The sequence below is a fragment of the Brassica napus genome, chromosome C4 (assembly GCF_020379485.1).
Source record: "Brassica napus cultivar Da-Ae chromosome C4, Da-Ae, whole genome shotgun sequence".
NCBI classification, from domain to species: Eukaryota; Viridiplantae; Streptophyta; class Magnoliopsida; order Brassicales; family Brassicaceae; genus Brassica; species Brassica napus.
In genome coordinates this window covers 1148079-1171495 of record NC_063447.1, presented here as the reverse complement: position 1 = coordinate 1171495, position 23417 = coordinate 1148079, and the positions used below count along the sequence as shown (strand labels likewise).

At 31.5% G+C, this 23417-nt stretch overlaps 1 protein-coding gene across 1 annotated transcript; it reads left to right on the top strand.

Moving 5' to 3' along the window:
* Positions 1-8817: 8817 nt before the first annotated feature.
* On the top strand, positions 8818-13161 carry LOC106415914 (rho GTPase-activating protein 3). Its single transcript, XM_013856726.3, has 5 exons — positions 8818-9474; positions 11776-11896; positions 11986-12105; positions 12187-12417; positions 12498-13161. The coding sequence occupies exons 1-5, from the start codon at positions 9050-9052 to the stop codon at positions 12939-12941; spliced, it is 1341 nt and encodes a 446-aa protein (XP_013712180.2). The 5' UTR covers positions 8818-9049; the 3' UTR covers positions 12942-13161.
* Positions 13162-23417: the final 10256 nt, after the last annotated feature.

Below are 23417 nucleotides of genomic sequence, written 5' to 3'. Positions count from 1 at the left end.
GATATCAGACATTCGTTTCCTATAGTCTATGTTGAGAAGTCGTTTCACAAACTCTTTACCTTATGATGAAACAGAAGGCCAAGGTAAGTCATCGTAGTTCGGTTCAGTTCTTAATTACCACAGTGCGAAAGATTCCAGATTCTATGCGTGCCCAGAAAGGGCTGCTTCCACATAAGAATATATATGTACTAACTCCAGTATTTCATATATCAGTTTGAAGGCTGTATGATCTGTGTAGAATTTCAGGGGCGACATAGTATGCACTTCCAACGATATCATTCAGTCTTTCATCTGTATAGAGGAGTTAAAAAAAAAGATTCACTATTAGGTAGCAACATTAAAGCTAATCAAGGAAAGGCTGAAGTATGAAAAATCTTACCGGGTCTGGTAGACCTAAATGTGACAACGATCATCATTAGTATAACGCTTGAAGAATACATCGTTCATGAAACATTAGAATATGAAACTCAGACATGAAATTATTTGATTGCCATCATGTCCTAGTGCAGACAAATCAACAACAGTACACATTACTGTCTGCTCAACTCATTTCCAGACAAAATATTTTTCTATCTAAAGAGACGTCGACATTGTTCCTCTCAAAAGAATCTGCTGTAAGAAGACATTATCCAAACCCATGAATCTACTTTCACTACTTCAATCTGCCCGTCCCTACTATAAAGCAGGTGAAGCATTGGGTTTAGGCAACTTAGAATATAAACAAAATGTAGGCCACATTTTCAAAAATTTGATGTTGCTTAAATGGTCAAACAAAAAGAGGTTGAGGTTTCTTTATTCCCTGTATAATGCTTCGAACCAGCTCACAACCATCTTGTATATAATTTTTTTCATTTACAGTTTTAGAGTATAACTATATAGGCTACATTATATTAGTGTATATTGTATAAGTTTAGATAATGATTGTTGATACTTATTTATAACTCTAGAGTGTATCTCTAGATCTGGTCTTATCAAAGATCTTGTACGTGTTGTATAAATAAACTCTCATGACATCAATAATATACACATTGAAACCTATCTTGGAAAGTGTCAGATCTGCGGTGTTCAGGGACACAGTGCACGTCGATGCCCACATTACTCCTCTGCCTCTCCACAGTACAGTTCTCAATACCGTCCAGGGGCACCGTTACTACAGACACCACAGTGGCATGCTCCTCAACAAGTGGCTCATCCCCAATGGAATCCTCAGGCTCACTATACAACTGCGAGCACAACTGACATGTCCATCTCACCTTGGCTACTTGACAGTGGTGCCTCGCATCATATAGCCTCAGACTTCAATAACCTGTCGCTGCATGCACCGTATCAAGGAGATGATGACGTTATGATAGGCAATGGAACTGGATTACCAATCACCCACACTGGTTTAACCAAACTTCCTTTCTCTTCTCGACCTTTAACACTTACTAATGTTCTTTGTGTTCCATCAATGAAGAGAAGCCTTATCTCAGTTAACAAACTCTGCAAGACTAACAATGTTATGGTACAAATGTGCCCTCCTGATTTTCAGGTGAAGGATCTCAAAACGGGGGCAACACTGCTCAACGGCAAGGCCAGTAAAGGTGTTTATGAATGGCCGACTGAATTCCCATCTAGTTTTAACAGTGCTTTGGTTTTTTCTTATTTTAAAACTTCAAAATCGGGTTGGCACTCGCGTTTAGGCCACCCAAACTCTCAAACTCTTAATCATATGCTTTTAAGTTTTCATTTACCAGTATCGTCTCAATCATATTTACCTTGCAATTCTTGTTCCAGCAATAAAACACACAAACTTCCATTCTCAAACACCACCCTATCATCTACTCGTCCACTTGATATCATATTCTCTGATGTTTGGACATCTCCTATTTATTCAATTGATGGTTACAAGTATTATGTGCTATTTGTAGATCATTTTACAAGGTACACTTGGTTGTTTCCGATGAAAGCAAAATCTCAAGTTGCTCAGATCTTTCCAGCTTTCAAAATGCTGGTGGAAAATCGATTTAAGTCAAAGATAACAACCCTGTACTCAGACAATGGGGGCGAGTTTGTTGGCCTATGGTCGTATCTAGCTCAGCACGGCATTGCTCATCACACGACACCACCACACACGCCGGAGCACAATGGTGTGTCTGAACGCAAACACAGACACATCGTGGTGACAGGACTAACGGTTCTTCAACACGCCGGCATACCAAATACATATTGGAGCTACTCCTTTGCCGCTGCAGTCTACCTCATTAATCGCATGACAACACCGGTGCTAGCACATTCATCTCCGTTCCAAGTCTTGTTTCAAACATCACCAAACTACAGCAAGCTCCGCTCCTTTGGATGTCTCTGCTATCCATGGATACGGCCCTACGTACCAACAAATTCACTCCTCGCTCTACCCCATGTGTCTTCTTGGGTTATTCACTTACTCAAAGTGCCTTTATATGTCTTGATGTTCCTAAATCTCGCGTCTTTATATCTCGACATGTCGTTTTTCATGAGTCTATCTTCCCATTTTCATCCTTTTCAAATATGTCCAATGTGTCTGATGATCATTGCGTGCCTAACTCTTCAAATTTAGCTTCCTCTGTTCCAATATTCAGTCAGTCAGTCACAGCACCTTCGGCGCCTACAACGACAGCGTTGCCTCCGGTCTCAGACACTTCACCAACAACTACAACAGCACCACCACCACCGTCTACGAAAACACCAACAACATCAGACAACAACACATCACTCACAACTCAGTCAAGCAACATGCACTCCATGACAACCCGATCCAAAAACAACATCACCAAAACAAATAAGAAGTATGGCCTCGCGGCTATACTTGCAGAACTGGAACCAGTCAACCTTGCACAAGCACTGAAAGACAAACGATGGCGAATATCCATGAGTGATGAATACAACGCCATAGTCCGCAACAGAACATTTGAACTTGTTCCTCGGTCACAAGCTACAAACATTGTAGGCTGTCGATGGATCCATCGCATCAAATACAATCCAGACGGCACTGTCAAAGGGAACAAGTCGCGCCTGGTAGCCAAAGGATTCCATCAACGGCCAGAAATAGATTTTCATGAAACATTCAGTCCAGTCATCAAACATGTCTCCATACGTTTAGTCATTGGCTTGGCAGTTGCTAGAAACTGGGCTCTTAAGCAACTTGATGTCAACAACGCATTCCTGCAAGGAGATCTCCAGGAGGAAGTCTACATGACTCAGCCACCTGGCTTCGTTGACAAAGACAAGCCGGATCATGTATGCAGACTTCGCAAGGCTATATACGGTCTCAAACAAGCTCCTCGAGCTTGGTACAATGCTCTACGTGATGCTCTCCTCAGTGTTGGGTTCACAAACTCACTGGCTGATGCATCCCTGTTCGTGCTCAGCTCAGGAAGTCTACTCATCTACATCCTAATATACGTCGATGACATCATAGTAACAGGCAACAACCTGGTGGAGATCACCAAGTTTATTAAGTATCTTTCATCTCGCTTCTCTCTCAAGGACCTTGGCGATCTCTCGTACTTCCTTGGCATGGAGGCTCATCGGTCTTCAGCAGGGCTCCACCTTACACAAACCAAATACATCACCGACATACTCACCAAAACCAAGATGTTAGGAGCCAAAGCTGTCGCAACTCCTATGTGCTCCACGCAAGTCTTAACTCAGAAAGGAGGTGTGTCTCTTGAGGATCCTCTCACCTTTCGAGCGATAGTAGGAAGTCTGCAGTATCTCTGCCTTACACGCCCAGACATAGCCTTTGCAGTCAACCGATTGTCACAGTTTATGCACTGTCCGACAACACTTCATCTGGAGGCTGCAAAACGTGTACTTAGATACCTCGTTGGCACTGCGAACAAAGGGTTATTCTTCTCCCGCAACACACCGCTAACACTTCATGCCTACTCGGATGCAGACTGGGATGGAGATCAAGATGATTAAACGTCTACAGGAGCGTACATTGTCTACCTAGGCAAGCAACCTATTTCGTGGAGCTCAAAGAAGATGAAAGGTGTTGCTCGGTCAAGCACAGAGGCCGAATACAGAAGCCTCACAACAACAACAGCAGAAGTTATGTGGATTGCGCATCTACTTCGAGAACTTCGTTTTCCACTAACCGCTACACCAACACTGTACTGTGACAACATCGGAGCTACGTACCTCGCAGCAAATCCGGTCTTTCACTCACGAATGAAACATCTGGCCTTGGACTATCATTTTGTCCGTGAGCTGGTGCAATGCAAGTTACTTCGAGTGTCACATGTCAGCTCCACTGATCAGTTAGCTGATGCCCTGACCAAACCACTTCCGCGGGCAAGGTTTCATGATCTTTTTGTCAAGATTGGACTGTCTCCGACTCGTCCATTTTGAGGGGGCGTATTAGTGTATATCGTATAAGTTTAGATAATGATTGTTGATATTTATCTATAACTCTAGAGCGTATCTCTAGATCTGGTCTTATCAAAGATCTTGTACGTGTTGTATAAATAAGCTCTCATGACATCAATAATATACACATTGAAACCTATCTTACACATTACTTTGACATGCTTTAAGCTTCAGAAAGGTTTGGGACGACATTGACGTCAATTACCACAATGTGGAGATCATTATAGATATTCCAAAAATCACCTCCACAAGGATGATCATAAGAATGGAGATTTGGACCTTAACCTTGGAGATGATATTGACAGCAATAGGATGGTCCTTGATCTCTCCGTTCTTACCAAGGCCAGAACATGTATGACCGAAATGCCTTCGACCCACTTCTTTTCCCAGTTCATACTTTGCTCCAGAACATGTATGATCGAAATGCCTTAATCTGTTTTGCATGTGCGATTATTTATAGAAATCACTTGGAGATTTGATATTTGTAAACTTTCTCATTGTTTGTTTTCTGTATAAAAGTTGTACCTCGAAACGGACAATGCATTATTAGTTGAGCCCAGCGTATCGCTAAAAATCTTAAGCTTATTACAAGTGTTCAAAAGAAACATCCTAGCCCAATATAGGCCTAACATCTCCCCAGTAATCAACCCTTTTCTATGTCGAAAGGTCAAACATAAACTAACTCTTAAACTCAATAGCATAACCATGACGAAAATTATAATGAAAACTAAATTAACCCACCGACCTGATATAACACTTAGTTTTCTTTCAATCACTATAAATATTGGATTGCATTAACAATATAACTAATCGTGGCACCTTATAATATTTAGACAAAATAACTAATCAATGGTTGCTTAAGGATTAAATCGAACGAAACATTGAAAAGGGCACTTGTCTGTCTATACACTAGTTGGTGAGGGTTTGGTTAAGGTCGTTGCCACAACACCTAAATCTAGTGACGAAACAATTTAAGAATCCAAGAGTAACTTTGAAGGTAACACTACTAAACAAACATACGAGTATGCATATGTCAATGTCACTTTCCTATAAACTTAATGATTATTCGAATCCCATCCCTATACACACATGCGTATATGTTGTACTATATGTTGTATATATTTGTAATATACCTATATTTACTTAAAAATAATTAAATTATTTATATTCTTGCTTCAGCAAGAAGCATGCAGTGGTACATTTGGACCGGCGGTTTTTTGGAGTTGTTGGATTGTTGATCATGTGATAAATTCAGCACACGCATATACATTACATTTTCAATATGGATGTATTTAAACATATATGGACTAACGATCTGACACTGCAAAACTAGTGTATATTTATAAACCACATTTTGTTTTATTATCTAGATGTTACGCATAATGATAAATATTGCAATATGCATTTGTCCGTGTCGACGGGGACAAAATAATTAATTAAACATAAAAACAAAAATGTTACTTTAGGTAAAGAAAACTTGATGATAAACTTTATATTTTTTAACTAGGGTCTATATCAATATATGACAATCAAGATGGAGACGCGCAGAAAAACCTGGAGATTTATTTAAACCTTTAGTTTTAAAATTTACTGGTAGTTATTAAAGAAAAAAAACATTAGGTGAATAAAATCATAAGTAAAAGACTACAAGTTTTTTTTACCAAAAAGAAAAAAACTACAAGTGCATGAGATATCACGTGAACCGTCGAAATGTTCGTTATAATGTCTTCATCGTACGGCAACGCAATGAATTAAAACAGTGGATATCACGTGAACCAGTGTGCTCAGTAAGTGCGAGCGATCATTAACTCAGTTATTTCCTCGCGTAGGGATTTTCCGGGATCCTTAACTATATTTCGGGGTTAACACCGTCTTATAGGTATAGATTTATAATCAAATAATAATACGGCCAACAAATTACAATCTTAGTTATATAATATTGCAGAATCAATTTGTCATAAGGCTATAATATAGTTTTATAAAATAAATTACAGGTGAAAAAATAATCATATCCTATCTAAATATAATTGAAAACGATGACTAATTTTTATCAACTAAAGTTATAAGAACTAAAATGATTGAAAAGCGAGAGTATATAGGGAGTAATGGTCTAATTATGGAAAGAAAAAGCTTAAACCAATAATCATGATATCGAATAATTACAGCACGACCGTTTTCTAATTATATACACACCTAAAAATAAATAATGCGTTTAGCTATCATAAGCTTGAGCTATAGAACCATGATTTGAGCTGGCTATATACTCCATGCATTTCATAAAAATAGTCATTTTAGTATTTTGATTTTGTTTCACAAAAATGTCACTTTACATTTTTAATGCAAATTTGTAAATAATATTCCAATTTTAATATTATTAAACTAATGTATTAATTGGAAAGGGCTTTTTTTGTTAATGTATTAATGATAGATAAAAATAAATTTTTATTAGTTTTCTTTTGACACTCTTTACGAAACAGAGGAGTACGAGTTATTGGAAATAAGTTGTCGCCCACCGAATTAGATTGTATGAAAATATTTAAATATTACATATAAAACGTAAACCAATCCTAGAAAGATAGAACATTGTGTATTCCAGTATTCGACGTGAAGAATCATCGTGCATTTCAGTATTTGACGTGTTACAACTTACAAGAATGTCGACGAACCAGTGCACATGTAACCATGTGACAACGTATCCCGAAACCAAAAACTAATAAAAAAAATAGCCAAGACAATACAGCGAGGTCGTCTTTTCTGATGCCGAGTTATTGTAGCCCCCACTTAACAACGACGTTGTATAGTATACAATGTATACGTTTAATCATTAATGGTGCTTACATTTTTATGATTAACAATATGAGCATAACGAAAATTAGCTGCATGTTCTTAAATCTTTGCAGGTTTTTAAATATACGTACTTATTGAGATTTGAATACGTAAATTTAATTTTTAAGTTGTATTGACTTTTTAAAAATAGATTTGAAAAGGGTAGACACAAGTCACTTATCATTGTAAGTTGTAACTGTATAAGTCTGCAACTGGAATGATTTTTTTGGAATTAAAACTTCCAGAATGCTTAATTCATTCCGTAACATTCCATACCATTCCAGAAAAAAAAAATTAACTTTCATTTGAAAAATTATTTCAAATCAAAAACGTTTTGCAATAAGTGGAATGCTGATTCCGTTCCATTAAATTCCAGAAATAATAATTTTTATCATTACACATATTAGTTTTACTTGTCATCAGTTACAAAAAAATATTCCTTTTTGTGGATAAAGATTTATGTTTTCCATTATGTCATTGTTGGAAATGGCATTCAAGCTTACCGTCGAAAGTTACCTCTGCTCAGTAATGGATTTGATGCTTGATCTATAGAAATTAATTTGGAGAAAAATTTATTTAGAGATTTAAGGATTTCATTTTAGAGTAGAATATAATTTAAAAAAATAATTTTAATGGAATTTAACTTAGTGATTCCACTATTGTTTAGTCCTTGATTGTTTGGGTCAAATCAACATCAACTTATGACTTAATATGTGAATTTAATCGTTTGGAATTCGTGTTACAAAAGAGAAAAAATCGTTTGGAATTCAACATGTGTCTTTAGAAAATTTATTAAATTATCAATTTTCTCTAATATCATGAGGTACAGACACTAAAGAGCCATCCATATAAACGAAATTGTCAATTAATGAACATGTAAATAAAACAAAATCAAAGAAAGTTCCAAAACGAACACTGACTCGTATGTCCCCCATTCTTACTTGTCAACCATCTCGCCTAAGCATCTTCTAGGCAGCGTCACGAGCCGTCTCACTATTCTAACGGTATATAAATCTTATCACGAGACATGATTGGTTGGACTGTAACTGTAAAAAATTTATTTTAGTCTGTAAAATTTTTTTATTTAGCTTTAAGAGATGTAACTTTAAAATTTTCTACAGGTATAAAGATGGAGCTTTAGAAAATAAGATTTTTACAACTATTTTTGTGTGTTTTTACTTTTTACTGTATCTTTAGTTTTTTTGTTCTAGCTTTAAAAATCAAGATAAATCATAATTGGTAGTATTTAAGGCTGTAGATGAAAATTAAAGTTAAAGTCACTTCCTACCGTCCAACCAATCACCCCCTCTGCATTATATCTTTTTCAAAAACCAAAATTGTCGTCTTAGATTTATGCACACATAATAAGAAAACATTTTATTTTACATATTACCAAAATAAAAACATCATTACCAATACACCTAACCATATTTCAACCAATAAAAAATAGTCTAGAGAATATTGTAAATTAATTTTGCATTGGAACGATAATTGTACTCTACAATGACAACTAATTTGAAACGGAAACAGTATTTTTTACTTTCATGAGGTGGTTTCAGTTTTTATTTTACGTCTCCCTCACTCTTTCGCCCTATCCACTAAATACAGATCCCAAAAACAAAAACACATAGGTAAAATAAGAAAAAGATTCGTCCCTTTGTTCCTACGCGATTATCTGTAAATTTTCGTTCGTTTTCTCGCATTATCTTTCTCACCAAATGGTCCCTTATATCCCACTCTCTCTTTCTCTCACACTCAAAGCTTCATCTTCTGTTTAACTCCACCGTTAATATTACATTCTCTCATTTTCTCCGAGCAAACCGAAAGAACTATGACAAACTTCTCCCGATCAAAGTCCACCGGAACTACTAGGTTTCCGGATGTCAAAACAACCCGACCCGGTCCAGACATATATGAGAATATCCACCACGATGACTACGACTACGAAGAAGAACATAGCACTGCGAGCACAGACTACTACGACGTATCCACGCCGTTGAGCTCACATGGGTCGAGATCTGGACCCGGGTCGGGTCAATACACGATCCTCGACATTTTTGCGGTGGTGCTGAAGAAGTCGCTTGTAATGTCTTGTACTATGGAGAGAGGTGATGATGATGTGGCGGCGTCTATGGATATAGGTTGGCCTACGGAGGTTAAGCACGTTAGTCACGTTACTTTCGACCGGTTTAGTGGTTTTCTCGGTCTTCCCTCTGAGCTCCAACCGGAGGTCCCTCCTCAAGCTCCTAGCGCCAGGTCCGTTAATTATTATTTATTACCGCAAAAGATTATACTCTCTCCGTTCCTTAAAGATACATATTTTAGAAAAAAAAATTGTTTCTAAAAGATTCATTTTTTACATTTTCAATGCATGTTTTATTAACTAATTGCAAACTTCAAAAATCTTAATTGCACTAATTGATTTTTTATTGGTTTAAAATTGTGGAAAGAAGATAAAAAAAAAAATATGCAAATTTAATGTGTTTTATTAAAATGTGTGAAAAAACTAGAATATGGATCTTTTAGGAACAGAGGGAGTATAAATTAAAGTTTCAAAAAAAAAGATTGTATAAAGTACTTTGAATTCAATTATGAGATATTAATTTCATATATATCTCTTGAAAATATATTTATTATTTCGTAGCTGGAAATCTGCACTTGACATGTTACTGTGTTGGATTGAATCATTAAGATGGTTGTTGCTTAGATTAAATGCATGAATACGACATGCGTGTTAGTTAGTTAACAGAAGAAGATCCTCTTACTTTTTTTAAAAAATACAAGATTAATCAAGAGTGAAAATTTGTAAGAACCGAATACCCTATAGAATAGGTTTTTGATGATTTAGGTTTTGGGCTTTCACTAGATTGATTTGTATCCTGAAAAATACATATATAAACAAAAACCATATTACATAACAAATTTGACCAAATAATAATAATAAATTCTTACATGGCTTATTTTCCAATAAATGCGTCTAAGAATATTTTATTGATAAATACCCAATAGATATCTTATTAGTTAAAAAGATAAAATTGGAAAAATATAAAAAAGGAAAAAGGAGAGTGTTTTTAATTTGTTTAGATAGTAAATTTTAATCAAATAATATTTTTTATTAAAATATTAATATTATTGTTTAAATATCAAGTTGAACGAAAATGTTAGAGAAAAAAAATCATGATTTGGCCTAATCAATAAAAGCACTGTAGAAAATCCATACGCCACAGATGTATTTTCTTCGTAATTATATTAGTCATTATATTTGTGGATCTCTACAAATTGGGGGCCACGTGATTTGTTTTTAAGGAGTATGATCGTATTTTTCAAAAATATGTTTCTATTTGCCTTTCATGTCAACATACAATAATATAAGGGCTAGGCAAAATATCCGAATCTGAAGAACCAAACCGATCTCGATCCAAAAAAATAGTACCAAACTGAAATTGGTTAAATATCTGAATTATTCAAAATTTTGGTTTTTGGAGAACCGAAACCGAATCTGATCCGAACCGAAGTATTCTGGGTACATGAATGTATCCGAAATAGATTTATATAATTATATATATTAATTAATTTTAGATTTAATATATATATATATATAAACATCTAGAATATATAAGATACTTTTAAACTGGTTTAAATACTTGAAAATATATACAAATAATCAATAGTAAATATATAAAATATTAAAAGTATACTTAAAACACCAAAATACTTAAAATAATTATTGATTCTCTATCCAAATATTTGAACTAAAATAATTTAATGTTAAGTTTAGGTATTCTGACATATGTTATTCAAATTTATATTTAATATATTATTTGTTTATAGTTTTTGAAAAATTTAAAGTATATAAATATATAATGAATTTTAAAATTTTAAAAGTAACTTAAATGGGTTATCCGAACTCGAACGAAACTCGCAAAAATCCGAAGCGAACCCGAAGTGAAATTTAGAAATATTAGAATAAGGCTGAAATCTTTGACCCCAGAAACCCGAAACCCAAACATACCTGAACCGAATCCGATTAGGTACCAGATAGATAGTTTTTCATAATATAATGGACTTCCAAATTTTCTTAAAAATATAAACTCATTACTTTTTTTTATCTTAATATACTACTATTCATGTTTCCAAACAAATCTATTTTTTAAAACTACAATCTATGTTTGCAAACAAACTTCTTTTTTAAAACTGCAATCCATGTTTCCAAACAAATTTTTTTTTTTAAACTACAATCTATGTTTCTAAACAAATTTTTTTTTTTTAAATTGCTAGAGATGTTTCCAAACAAACCTAATTTGTATTTGAGTTTTAATAAGATATAGATTGGTAGGAACTCGTAGATTGTCAGTAGATAGAGTTGAGAAGGACTAAAGAGATTAGTTGTTTTCTACTGATAGAACTTGGATGTTTTTGTAAATGCTTTTACTTTATCATCAAAATTTTGAGTTCATTAATGTTCGTATAAAAAACGATTTTGGCGATCAAACTATGGATTCTCACTAAATTTGGTTTGTCTAGACATCATAGTATTTTATTCCTTCTATTTTTCAGTGTGAGCGTGTTTGGAGTATCAGCAAAGTCGATGCAATGCTCGTACGACAACAGGGGAAATAGCGTCCCAACGATCCTTCTCAGGATGCAGAAACGCCTATATACTGAAGGAGGTCTCAAAGTAAGCCTCTACTCTCTTTTGTAAAAATTAAGATTACTTTCGGATCAAAAGAATTCTGATATTATGTGTGATTGTTTTATTGCCCTAAGGCAGAAGGAATATTCCGAATAAATCCAGACAATGGCAAAGAAGAGCATGTCCGAAAGCAGCTAAACCGCGGTGTAATACCACGTGGAATCGATGTTCATTGCTTGGCGGGTTTAATAAAGGTGTAAAAAAGAACAATATATCTCGTTTCTCCAACATTACTTTAGGTTCAAAAGGTTTAATCTTCCTTTTTCATGAATCAGGCCTGGTTTAGGGAGCTACCAACAGGAGTTCTTGATGTTTTGACACCAGAGCAAGTGATGAAATGTAACACAGAAGAAGATTGTAACAAGCTCGTGACTCTTCTTCCTCCGGTTGAATCTGCACTTCTTGATTGGGCCATCGGTTTAATGGCTGACGTGGTGGAGCATGAACAGTTTAACAAAATGAATGCTCGCAACGTAGCTATGGTTTTCGCACCAAACATGACCCAAGTCAGTAAACAAATATGCTTTTCCCGCTAATGAAGGCTTTGATGTTTCAAAACTCTCATGAAAATGTTTTGTTATTGTAGATGGCAGATCCATTAACCGCATTGATCCACGCGGTACAAGTGATGAACTTTCTCAAGACTTTGATCTTAATGAACCTCAAAGAGAGGGAAAATGCAGATGCCAAAGCACGGTGGATCGAGAAACAAACATCAGATCCATCAGAAGAATGGGAACAACAACACTCTGAGATATTAGCCCCTGAGAAACCCAACCATAACCCTAAGTTCTTGAGAGTGGCTACTCTTTGTAGGCTAGAAGCTGACAATGAAGAAAAGTTTTGGAACATTGAGAAGAGAAACGATCATAAAGATACAACTGAAAATACTGGAACTGTTCAGAGGTTGTGTAAGCATCCATTGTTTAAGTCAAGCAGATCGACAAAGAAACCTCTTGTAAGTAATCAAGATGAAGGAAGAAGAGGACGGGATGCTTGGGGTTCACGTCTCTCTTCTTTGCCTTGGTAAATTCTAATTACTAAACCTCCCTTTCGTTCCCTTTTCTGCTTTTGAGAGTGTAAAAAATGTATTGTGAAGTACGAGTATAGGTGTTAGTTGTTTGAACTCTTAGTTCATTCATACGGGTGTATTTGAGCTTAATTCATTTTTAAATTGAACAGAACAAAACCGCAGCCTTGACTAATATGCATGTGATACATTATATCTGGTCGGATCTTTTTAACAGTTATTCTTTTCTTAGAGAAAATAGTCAAAATACTACTCTGTTCCATTAAAATCATTGGCGAGAGGGGAACTGGGAGTGGGTTTCTTATTACCTTGGCCTTTCAACCCAGATATGATGTCTATTCTATTAGATTATTACAAATTTCAGTAAAAAAAAATCCAAGAATGTTAGTCTCTTTCAACTTCAACCCTATCATGCAACCATAAAACAGTAGCAAGATTTTTTTTTTTAAAACATTAACAGTAGCAAGAAATTTCTGCTATAGTAGTGAAAGATAATTCAGCTAAGACGAGACATTTCAAAATTGAAATAGTGAATGCAATAAATACAAGCGAAATTCATCCTCGTCCTTCCATGTGACATAATTTAACAAGCGAAATTCATCCTCGTCCTTCCTTGTGACATAATTTAACACATTATTTGCTTAATGCATAGATTTTGAAAAAAATTAAAAAAATGAAAATATTATTTTAATGCATAGTTGTATAATGAACTAACATATGATGATAATCAGAGAGGTTTGGAACATCCTTTGTCTTTTTTTCTCTAAAATAGCGATTTTATTGTGGTTTATCCACTAATTTAGAGAGCATATGAAGTTTTACTAAATTAATTGATAAAAAATAGAACAATGCACATGTACAATGAAAAAGAGTTTAAAATACATTAATACAAATGTAGAATGTGGTTGAAAATTTTAAAAGAACACTAAAAGTTATAGGCTTCAATACATTAACCATTTACCAAAAAACTGAATATTTTGTAGGGGTTAACACATAGATTTTGAGAAAAATTCAAAAAATTTGACAATATTATTTTAATGCATAGTTGTATCATGAAATAACATATGATGATGGTCAGAAAGGTATGGAACTGTTGTTGTATCCGTTTCTCTACAATAACAATTTAATTGTGGTTTGTCAACTAATTTAGGAAGCATATAAAGTTTTACTAAATTAATTGATTAAAAAATAGAACGATGCACATGTATCATGAAAGAGAGTTTAGAATACATTAATACAAATGTAGATTATGGTTAGGAATTTTAAAATAACACTAAAGATTATAGGTTTCGGTATATTAACCATTTACCGAAAAACTGAATATTTTGTAGGGGTTAACACATAGATTTTGAGAAAAATTAAAAAAATATGACAATATTGTTTTAATGCATATGATGATGATCAGAGAGGCATAAAACCTTTGTTGTCTCCATTTAACTAGAATAGCGATTTTATTGTGGTTTGTCTACTGATTTAAGGAGCATATGAAGTTTTACTAAATTAATTGATAAAAAAATAGAACGATGCCCATGTACCATGAAAAATATTTTAGAATACATTAATAAAAATGTAGAATGTGGTTAGAAATTTTAAAACAACACTAAAGATTATAGGCTTCAGTATATTAGCCATTTACCGAAAAACTGAATATTTTGTAGTGACACATAGATTTTAAGATTTTTTTAATAAAAAATGACAATATTGTTTTAATTCATATCTGTATCATGAAAAAACATATGATGATGGTCAGAAAGGTTTAGAACCTTGGTTTTCTCTGTTTTTCTGGAATAGCGATTTTATTGATGTTTGTCCACTAATTTAAGGAGCATATGAAGTTTTACTAAATTAATTGATAAAAAAGAGAACAATGCTCATGTACAATGAAAGAGAGTTTAAAATACATTAATACAAATGTATAATGTGGTTAGAAATTTTAAAACAACACTAAATATTATAGACTTCTGTATATAGAGCATTTACTGTAAAACTGAATATTTTGCAGGGGTTAACACATAGATTTTGAGAAACATTTAAAAAATATGACAACATTTTTTAATGCATAGTTGTATCATAAACTAACATATGATAATGGTCAGAGAGGTTTGGAACATTTTTTTGTCTCATTTTCTCTAAAATATGGATTTTATTATGGTTTGTACACTGATTTAGGGAGCATATGAAGTTTTACTAAATTAATTGATAAAAAATAGAACGATGCCCATGTACCATGTAAGAGAGTTTAGAATAAATTAATACAAATATAGAATATGGTTAGAAATTTTAAAACAACACTAAAGATTATAGGTTTCAGTATATAGAGCATTTACCGAAAGACAAAATATTTTGTAGAGGTTATCACATAGTTTTTGAGAAAAATTCAAAAATTCAAAAATATTGTTTTAATTCATAGTTGTATCAAGAACTAACATATGATTATGGTCAGAGAGGTATGAATGCTTTGTTGTCTTTGTTTCTCTAGAACAACGATTTTAATGTGGTTTGTCCACTGATTTAGAGAGCATATGAAATTTACTAAATTAATTGATAAAAAATAGAACGATGCCCATGTACCATGAAAGGTAGTTTAGAATACATTAATACAAATGTAGAATGTTGTTAGAAATTTTAAAACAACACTAATGATTATAGGTTTCAGTATATTAACCATTTACCGAAAAACTTAATATTTTGGGGTTAGTTAACACATAGATTTTGAGAAAAACTCAAAAATATAACAATATTGTTTTAATGCATAGTTGTATCAAGAACTAAATATGATGATGGCCAGAGAGGGTTGGAACTTTTGTTGTCTCCATTTCTCTAGAATATCAATTTTATTATGGTTTGTGAACTGATTTATGGAGCATATGAAGTTTGACTAAATTAATTAGTAAAAAAATAGAACGATTTCCATGTACCATGAAATATAGGTTAGAATACATTAATACAAATGTAGATTGTGGTTAGAAATTTTAAAATAACACTAAAGATTATAGGTTTCAGTATATTAACCATCTACCGAAAAACTGAATATTTTGTAGGGGTTAAACTTTGATTTTGAAAAAAATTCAAAAATATGACAATATTGTTTTAATGCATAGTTGTATTATGAACTAACATATGATGATGGTCAGAGAGGTTTGATACCTTCGTTGTCTTCGTTTCTCTAGAATAGGAATATTATTGGGATTTGTCCATCGATTTAGGAAGCATATGAAGTCTTACTAAATTAATTGATTAAACAAATAGAACGATGCCCATGTAACAAGTAAGAGAGTTTAGAATACATTAATAAAAATGTAGAATGTAGTTAGAAATTTTAAAACAACACTAACGATTATAGGCTTCAGTATATAGAGCATTTACGCAAAGACTGAATATTTTGTAGGAGTTATCACATAGATTTTGAGAAAAATTCAAAAAAATGACAATATTGTTATAATACATAGTTGTATCAAGAAATATCATATGATTATGGTCAGAGAGGTTTGGAACCTTTATTGTCAATGTTTCTCTAGAATATCGATTTTATTGTGGTTTGTCTACTGATTTAGGGAGCATATGAATTTTACTAAATTAATTGATAACAAAATGGAACGATAACCATGTACCACAAAAGATAGTTTAAAATACATTAATACAAATTTAGAATGTGGTTAGAAATTTTAAAACAATACTAATGATTATAGGTTTTAGTTTATTAACCATTTACCAAAAACTAAATATTTTGTAAGGGGTTAACACATAGATTTTGAGAAAAAAAATAAAAAAATATGACAATATTGTTTTAATGCATAGTTGTATCATGAACTAACATATGATGATAGTCAGAGAGGTTTGGAACCTTTGTTGTCTCCGTTTCTCTAAAATAGTTATTTTATTGTGGTTTGTTCACTGATTTAGGGAGCACATGAAGTTTTACTAAATTAATTGATAAAATAGTAGGATTCCATGTACAATGAAAGATAGTTTAGAATACATTAATACAAATGTACAATGTGGTTAGAAATTTTAAAACAACACTAAAGATTATAGGCTTCAGTATATTAACCATTTATTAAAAAACTTAATATTTTGTAGGGATTAACACATAGATTTTGAGAAAAATTTAAGAAATATGACAATATTGTTTTAATGCATACTTGTATCATGAGCTAACATGTTATTATGGTCAGAGAGTTTTGGAACCTTTTTTTCTCCGTTTCTCTTGAATAGCGATTTTATTGGGGTTTGGCCACTGATTTAGGGGTATATGAAGTTTTACTAAATTAACTGATAAAAAAATAGAACGATGCCCATGTACCGTGAAAGATAGTTTAGAATACATTAATACAATTGTAGAATGTGGTTATAAATTTTATAGATCAAAGGCTTCCATATATTAACCACACATAGATTTTGAGAAAAAAATAAAAAAAAATAACAATATTTTTTTAACGCATATTTGTATCATGAACTAACATATGATGATAGTCAGAGAGGTTTGGAACCTTTGTTGTCTCCATTTCTCTAGAATTGCGATTTTATCGTGGGTTGTCTGCTAATTTACGAAGGATATGAAGTTTTAATAAATTAATTGATAAAAAATAGAACGATTCTCATGTACCATGAAAGAGAGTTTAGAATACATTAATACAAATCAGAATGTGGTTAGAAATTTTAAAACAACGCTAAATATTATAGGTTTCAATATATTAACTATTTATTGAAAAACTGAATATTTTGTAGGGGTTAAACATTGATTTTGAGAAAAATTCAAAAATATGACAATATTGTTTTAATACATAGTTGTATTATGAAATATCATATTATTATGGTCAGATAAGTTTGGAACCATTGTTGTCTCCGTTTCTCTAAAATAGGGATTTTATTGTGGTTTGTCTAGTAATTTAGGGAACATATGAAGTTTTACTAAATTAATTGATAAAAAATAGGACGATGCCCATGTACCATGAAATAGAGTTTATAATATATTAATACAAATGTATAATTTGGTTAGAAATATGAAAACAACACTAAAGATTATAGGCTTCAGTATCTTAATCATTTACCGAAAAACTTAATATTTTGTAGGGATTACACATAGATTTTGAGAAAAAATAAAAAAATATGACAATATTGTTTGAATGCATAGTTGTATCATGAACTGACATATGATGATGGTCAGAGAGGTTTGGAACCTTTGTTGTCTCTGTTTCACCAGAATAGCGTATTTATTGTGGTTTGTCCACTGATTTAGGGAGCATATGAATTTTACTAAATTAATTGATAAAAAAATAGAACGATGCCCATGTACCATGAAAGATATTTTAGAATACATTAATAATAATGTAGAATGTGGTTAGAAATTTTAAAAGAACACTAAAGATTATAAGTTTCAGTATATTAACCAATTAACGAAAAACTGAATATTTTATAGCGTTTTAATGCATATTTGTATAAAGAACTAGCATATGATTATGGTAAGAGAGGTTTGGAACCTTTGTTATCTCCATTTATCTAGAATAATGATTTTATTGTGGTCTGTTAACTGATTTAAGGAGCATATGATGTTGTACTAAATTTATTGATAAAAAAATAGAAAGATGCCCATGTACCATGAAAGATAATTTAGAATACATTAATACAAATGTAGAATGTGGTTAGAAATTTTAAAACAACACTATATATTATAGGCTTAAGTATATTAACCATTTACCCAAAAACTGAATATTGTGTAGAGGTTAGACATATATTTTCAGAAAAATTTAAAAAAATATGACAATATTGTTTTAATGCATTGTTGTATAATGAACTAACATATGATAATGTCAGAGAGGTTTGGAACCTTTGTTGTCTTCGTTTCTCTAGAATAACGATTTTATTGTGGTTTGTCCACTGATTTATGAAGCATATGAAGTTTTACTAAATTGACTGATAAAAGATAGAACGATGCCTATGTACCATCAAAGATAATTTAGAATAAATTAATACAAATGTAGAATGTGGTTAGAAATTTTAAAACAACACAAAAGATTATAGGCTTCAGTATATTAACCATTTACCGAAAAACTAAATATTTATAAGGGTTAAAACACAGATTTTGAGAAAAATTAAAAAAATATGACAATATTGTTTTAATGCATAGTTGTATCATGAACTAACATATGATGATGGTGAGAGAGGTTTGGAACCTTTGTTGTCTCCGTTTCACTAGAATAGCGATTTTTTTGTGGTTTGTCCACTGATTTACGGAGCATATGAATTTTACTAAATTAATTGATACAAAATGGAACGATAATTATGTACCTTAAAAGATAGTTTAGAATATATTAATACAATTGTAGAATATGGTTAGAAATTTGAAAACAACACTAACGATTATTAGTTTCAGTCTATTAACCATTTACTGAAAATCTGAATATTTTGTAGGGGGTTAACACATAGAATTTGAGAAAAATTCAAAAAATATGAAAATATTGTTTTAATGCATAGTTCTATCAAGAACTAGCATATGATTATGGTCAGAGAAGTTTTGAACCTTTGTTGTCTCCGTTTCTCTAGTGGTTTGTCCACTGATTTAGGGAGCATATGAAGTTTTACTAAATTAACTGATAAAAAAATGTAACGATAACCATGTACCATGAAATTTTAACACAACACTAAAGATTATAGGCTTCAGTATATTAACCATTTACCAAAAAATTGAATATTTTGTAGGGGTTAAGACATAGATTTTAAGAATAATTAAAAAACTATAACAATATTGTTTTAATACATAGATGTATCATGAACTAGCATATGATGATGGTCAGAGAGGTTTGGAACCTTTGTTGTCTTCGTTTCACTAGAATAGCGATTTTATTGTTGTTTATCCACTAATTTAGAGAGCATATGAATTTTACTAAATTAATTGATAAAAAGATGGAACGATAACCATGTACCATGAAATATAGTTTAGAATACATTAATAGAAATATAGAATGTGGTTAGAAATTTTAAAACAACACTAAATATTATAGGGTTCAGTATATTAACCATTTACCGAAAAACTAAATAGTTTGTAGAGGTTAACACATATATTTTGAAAATAAATTCAAAAAATATAGCAATATTCTTTTAATGCATATTTGTATCAAGAACTAGCATATAATTTTGGCCAGAGAGGTTTGGAACCTTTGTTGTTTCTGTTTCTCTAGAATAGCGATTTTATTGTGGTTTGTCCACTGATTTAGAAAGCATATGAAGTTTTACTAAATTAATTGATTAATAAATAGAACGATAACCATGTACCATACAATTTAGTTTAGAATATATTAACACACATGTAGAATGTGGTTAGAAATTTTAAAACAACACTAAAAATTATAGGTTTCAGTATATTAACCATTTACCGAAAAACTGAATATTTTGTAGGGGTTAACACATAGATTTTGAGAAAAATTCAAAAAATATGACAAATTTTTTTTAATGCATAGTTGTATAATGAACTAACATATGAGTATGGTCAGATAGGTTTGAAACCTTTCTTGTCTACTTTTCTCTAGAGTATGGATGTTATTGTGGTTCGTTCTCTGATTTAGGGAGCATATGAAGTTTTACTAAATTAATTGATAAATAAATAGAACGATAACAACGTACCATAAAAGATAATTTATAATATATTAATACAATTGTAGAATGTGATTAGAAATTTTAAAACAACACTAAAAATTATAGGCTTCAATATATTAACCATTTACCGAAAAACTGAATATTTTATAGGGGTTAACACATAGATTTTGAGAAAAATTCAAAAAATATTCCAATATTGTTTTAATGCATAGGTGTATCATGAAATAACATATGATTATGGTTAGAGAGGTTTGGAACCTTTGCTGTCTACGTTTCTCTAGAATAGTGAATTTATTGTCGTTTGTTCGCTAATTTAGGGAGCATATGAAGTTTTACTAAATTAATTGATAAAAAATAGAACGATGCCCATGTAACATGAAAGATAATTTAGATTACATTAATACAAATGTAAAATATGGTTAGAATTTTTAAAAGACCCTAAAGATTTTAGGATTCAGTATACTAACCATTTACCGAAAAACTGAATATTTTCTAGGAGTTAAGACATAGATATTGAGAATAATTAAAAAAAATATAACAATATTGTTTTAATACATAGATGTATCATGAACTAGCATATGATGATGGTCAGAGAGGTTTGGAACCTTTGTTGTCTTTGTTTCACTAGAATAGCGATTTTATTGTTGTTTGTCTACTGATTTATGGAGCATATGAATTTTACTAAATTAATTGATAAAAAAATGGAACCATAGCCATGTACCATAAAATATAGTTTAGAATACATTAATAGAAATGTAGAATGTGGTTAGAAATTAAAAAAAAACACTAAAGATTATAGGTTTCAGTATATTAACCATTTACTGAAAAACTGAATATTTTGTAGGGGTTATAACATAGATTTTGGAGAAAATTCAAAAAATATAACAATATTTTTTTAACGCATAATTGTATCATGAACTACATATGATGATGGCCACAGATGTTTGGATCCTTTTTTGTCTTCGTTTCACTATAATAGCGATTTTATTGTGGTTTGTCCACTTATTTAGGGTGCATATGAATTTTATTAAATTAATTGATAAAAAAATGGAACGATAACCATGTACCATAACAGATAGTTTAGAATATATTAATACAATTTTTGAATCTTGTTTGAAATATTAAAACAACACTAAATATTATAGGTTTCTGTATATTAACCATTTACCGAAAAACTGAATATTTTGTAGGGGTTAACACATAGATTTTGAGAAAAAATCAAAAAATATAACAATATTTTTTTAATGCATAGTTGTATCAAGAACTAGCACATAATTCTGGCCAGAGATTTTGAAACCTTTGTTGTCTCCGTTTCTCTAGAATAGCGATTTTATTGTGGTTTGTCCACTGATTTAGGAAGTATTCGAAGTGTACTAAATTAATTTATTAATAAATAGAATGATAACCATGTATCATAAAAGTTAGTTTAAAATATATTAACAAAGATGTAGAATGTGGTTAGAAATTTTAAAACAACACTAAAGATTATAGGTTTCAGTATATTAACCATTTACCGAAAAACTGAATATTTTAAAGGGGTTAACACATAGACTTTGAGAAAAATTCAAAAATATGACAAAATTGTTTTAATGCATAGTTTTATCATAAACTAACATATGATTTTGGTCAGATAGGTTTGGAACCTTTGTTGTCTACGTTTCTCTAGAATAGGGATTTTATTGTGGTTTGTTTACTCATTTAGGAAGCATATAAAGTTTTACTAAATTAATCGATAAATAAATACAACGATAACCATGTACCATAAAATATAGTTTATAATAAATTAATACAATTGTAAAATGTGGTTATAAATTATAAAACAACACTTAAGATTATACGTTTAAGTATATTAACCATTTACCGAAAAACTGAATATTTAGTAAAGGGGTTGGTTAACACATAGATTTTGAGAAAAATTAAAAAAATATAACAATATTGTTTTAATGCATAGATGTATCATAAACTAGCATATGATGATGGTCAGAGAGGTTTGAAACCTTTGTTGTCTACGTTTCTCTAGAATAGCGATTTTATTGTGGTTTGTCTAATGATTTAGGGAGCATATGAATTTTACTAAATTAATTGATAAAAAATAGAACGATGCCCATGTAACATGAAAAATAATTTAGATTACATTAATACAAATGTAAAATGTGGTTAGAATTTTTAATACCCTATAGATTATTGAATTCAGTATACTAACCATTTACCAAAAAACTGAATATTTTGTAGGGGGTTAACACTTAGATTTTGAGAAAAATTCAAAAAATATTACAATATTTTTTTAATGCATAGTTGTATCATGAACTAACATATGATGATAATCAGAGAGGTTTGAAACATCTTTTGTCCTCTTTTTCTCTAGAATAGCGATTTTAATGCATAGTCGTATCATGAACTAACATATGATGATGGTTAAGGAGGTTTGGAACCTTTGTTGTCTCAATTTCTCTAGAATAGCGATTTTATTGTGGTTTGTCTATAGATTTAGGGAGCATATGAAGTATTACTAAATTAACTGATAAAAAAATAGAACGATGCCATGTACCATGAAAGATAGGTTAGAATACATTAATTCAAATGAAGAATATGGTAAGAAATTTTAAAAGACACTAAAGATTATAGGCTTCAGTATATTAACCATTTACCGAAAAACTGAATATTTTCTAGGAGTTAAGACATAGATATTGAGAATAATTAAAAAAATATAACAATATTGTTTTAATACATAGATGTATCATGAACTAGCATATGATGATGGTCAGAGAGGTTTGGAACCTTGTTGTCTCCGTTTCTCTAGAATAGCGATTCTATTGTGGTTTGTCTACAGATTTTGGGAGCATATGAAATATTACTAAATTAACTGATAAAAAAATAGAACGA

What these genes read in the sequence shown, in the direction of transcription:
- LOC106415914 (XM_013856726.3), top strand. Translation starts at nt 9,050, where the DNA reads ATGACAAACTTCTCCCGATCAAAGTCCACCGGAACTACTAGGTTTCCG. An exon ending in GCTTGGCGGGTTTAATAAAG is followed by an intron (nt 12,106 to 12,186) that starts GTGTAAAAAAGA and finishes TTCATGAATCAG; the next exon opens with GCCTGGTTTAGGGAGCTACC. An exon ending in TCGCACCAAACATGACCCAA is followed by an intron (nt 12,418 to 12,497) that starts GTCAGTAAACAA and finishes TTGTTATTGTAG; the next exon opens with ATGGCAGATCCATTAACCGC.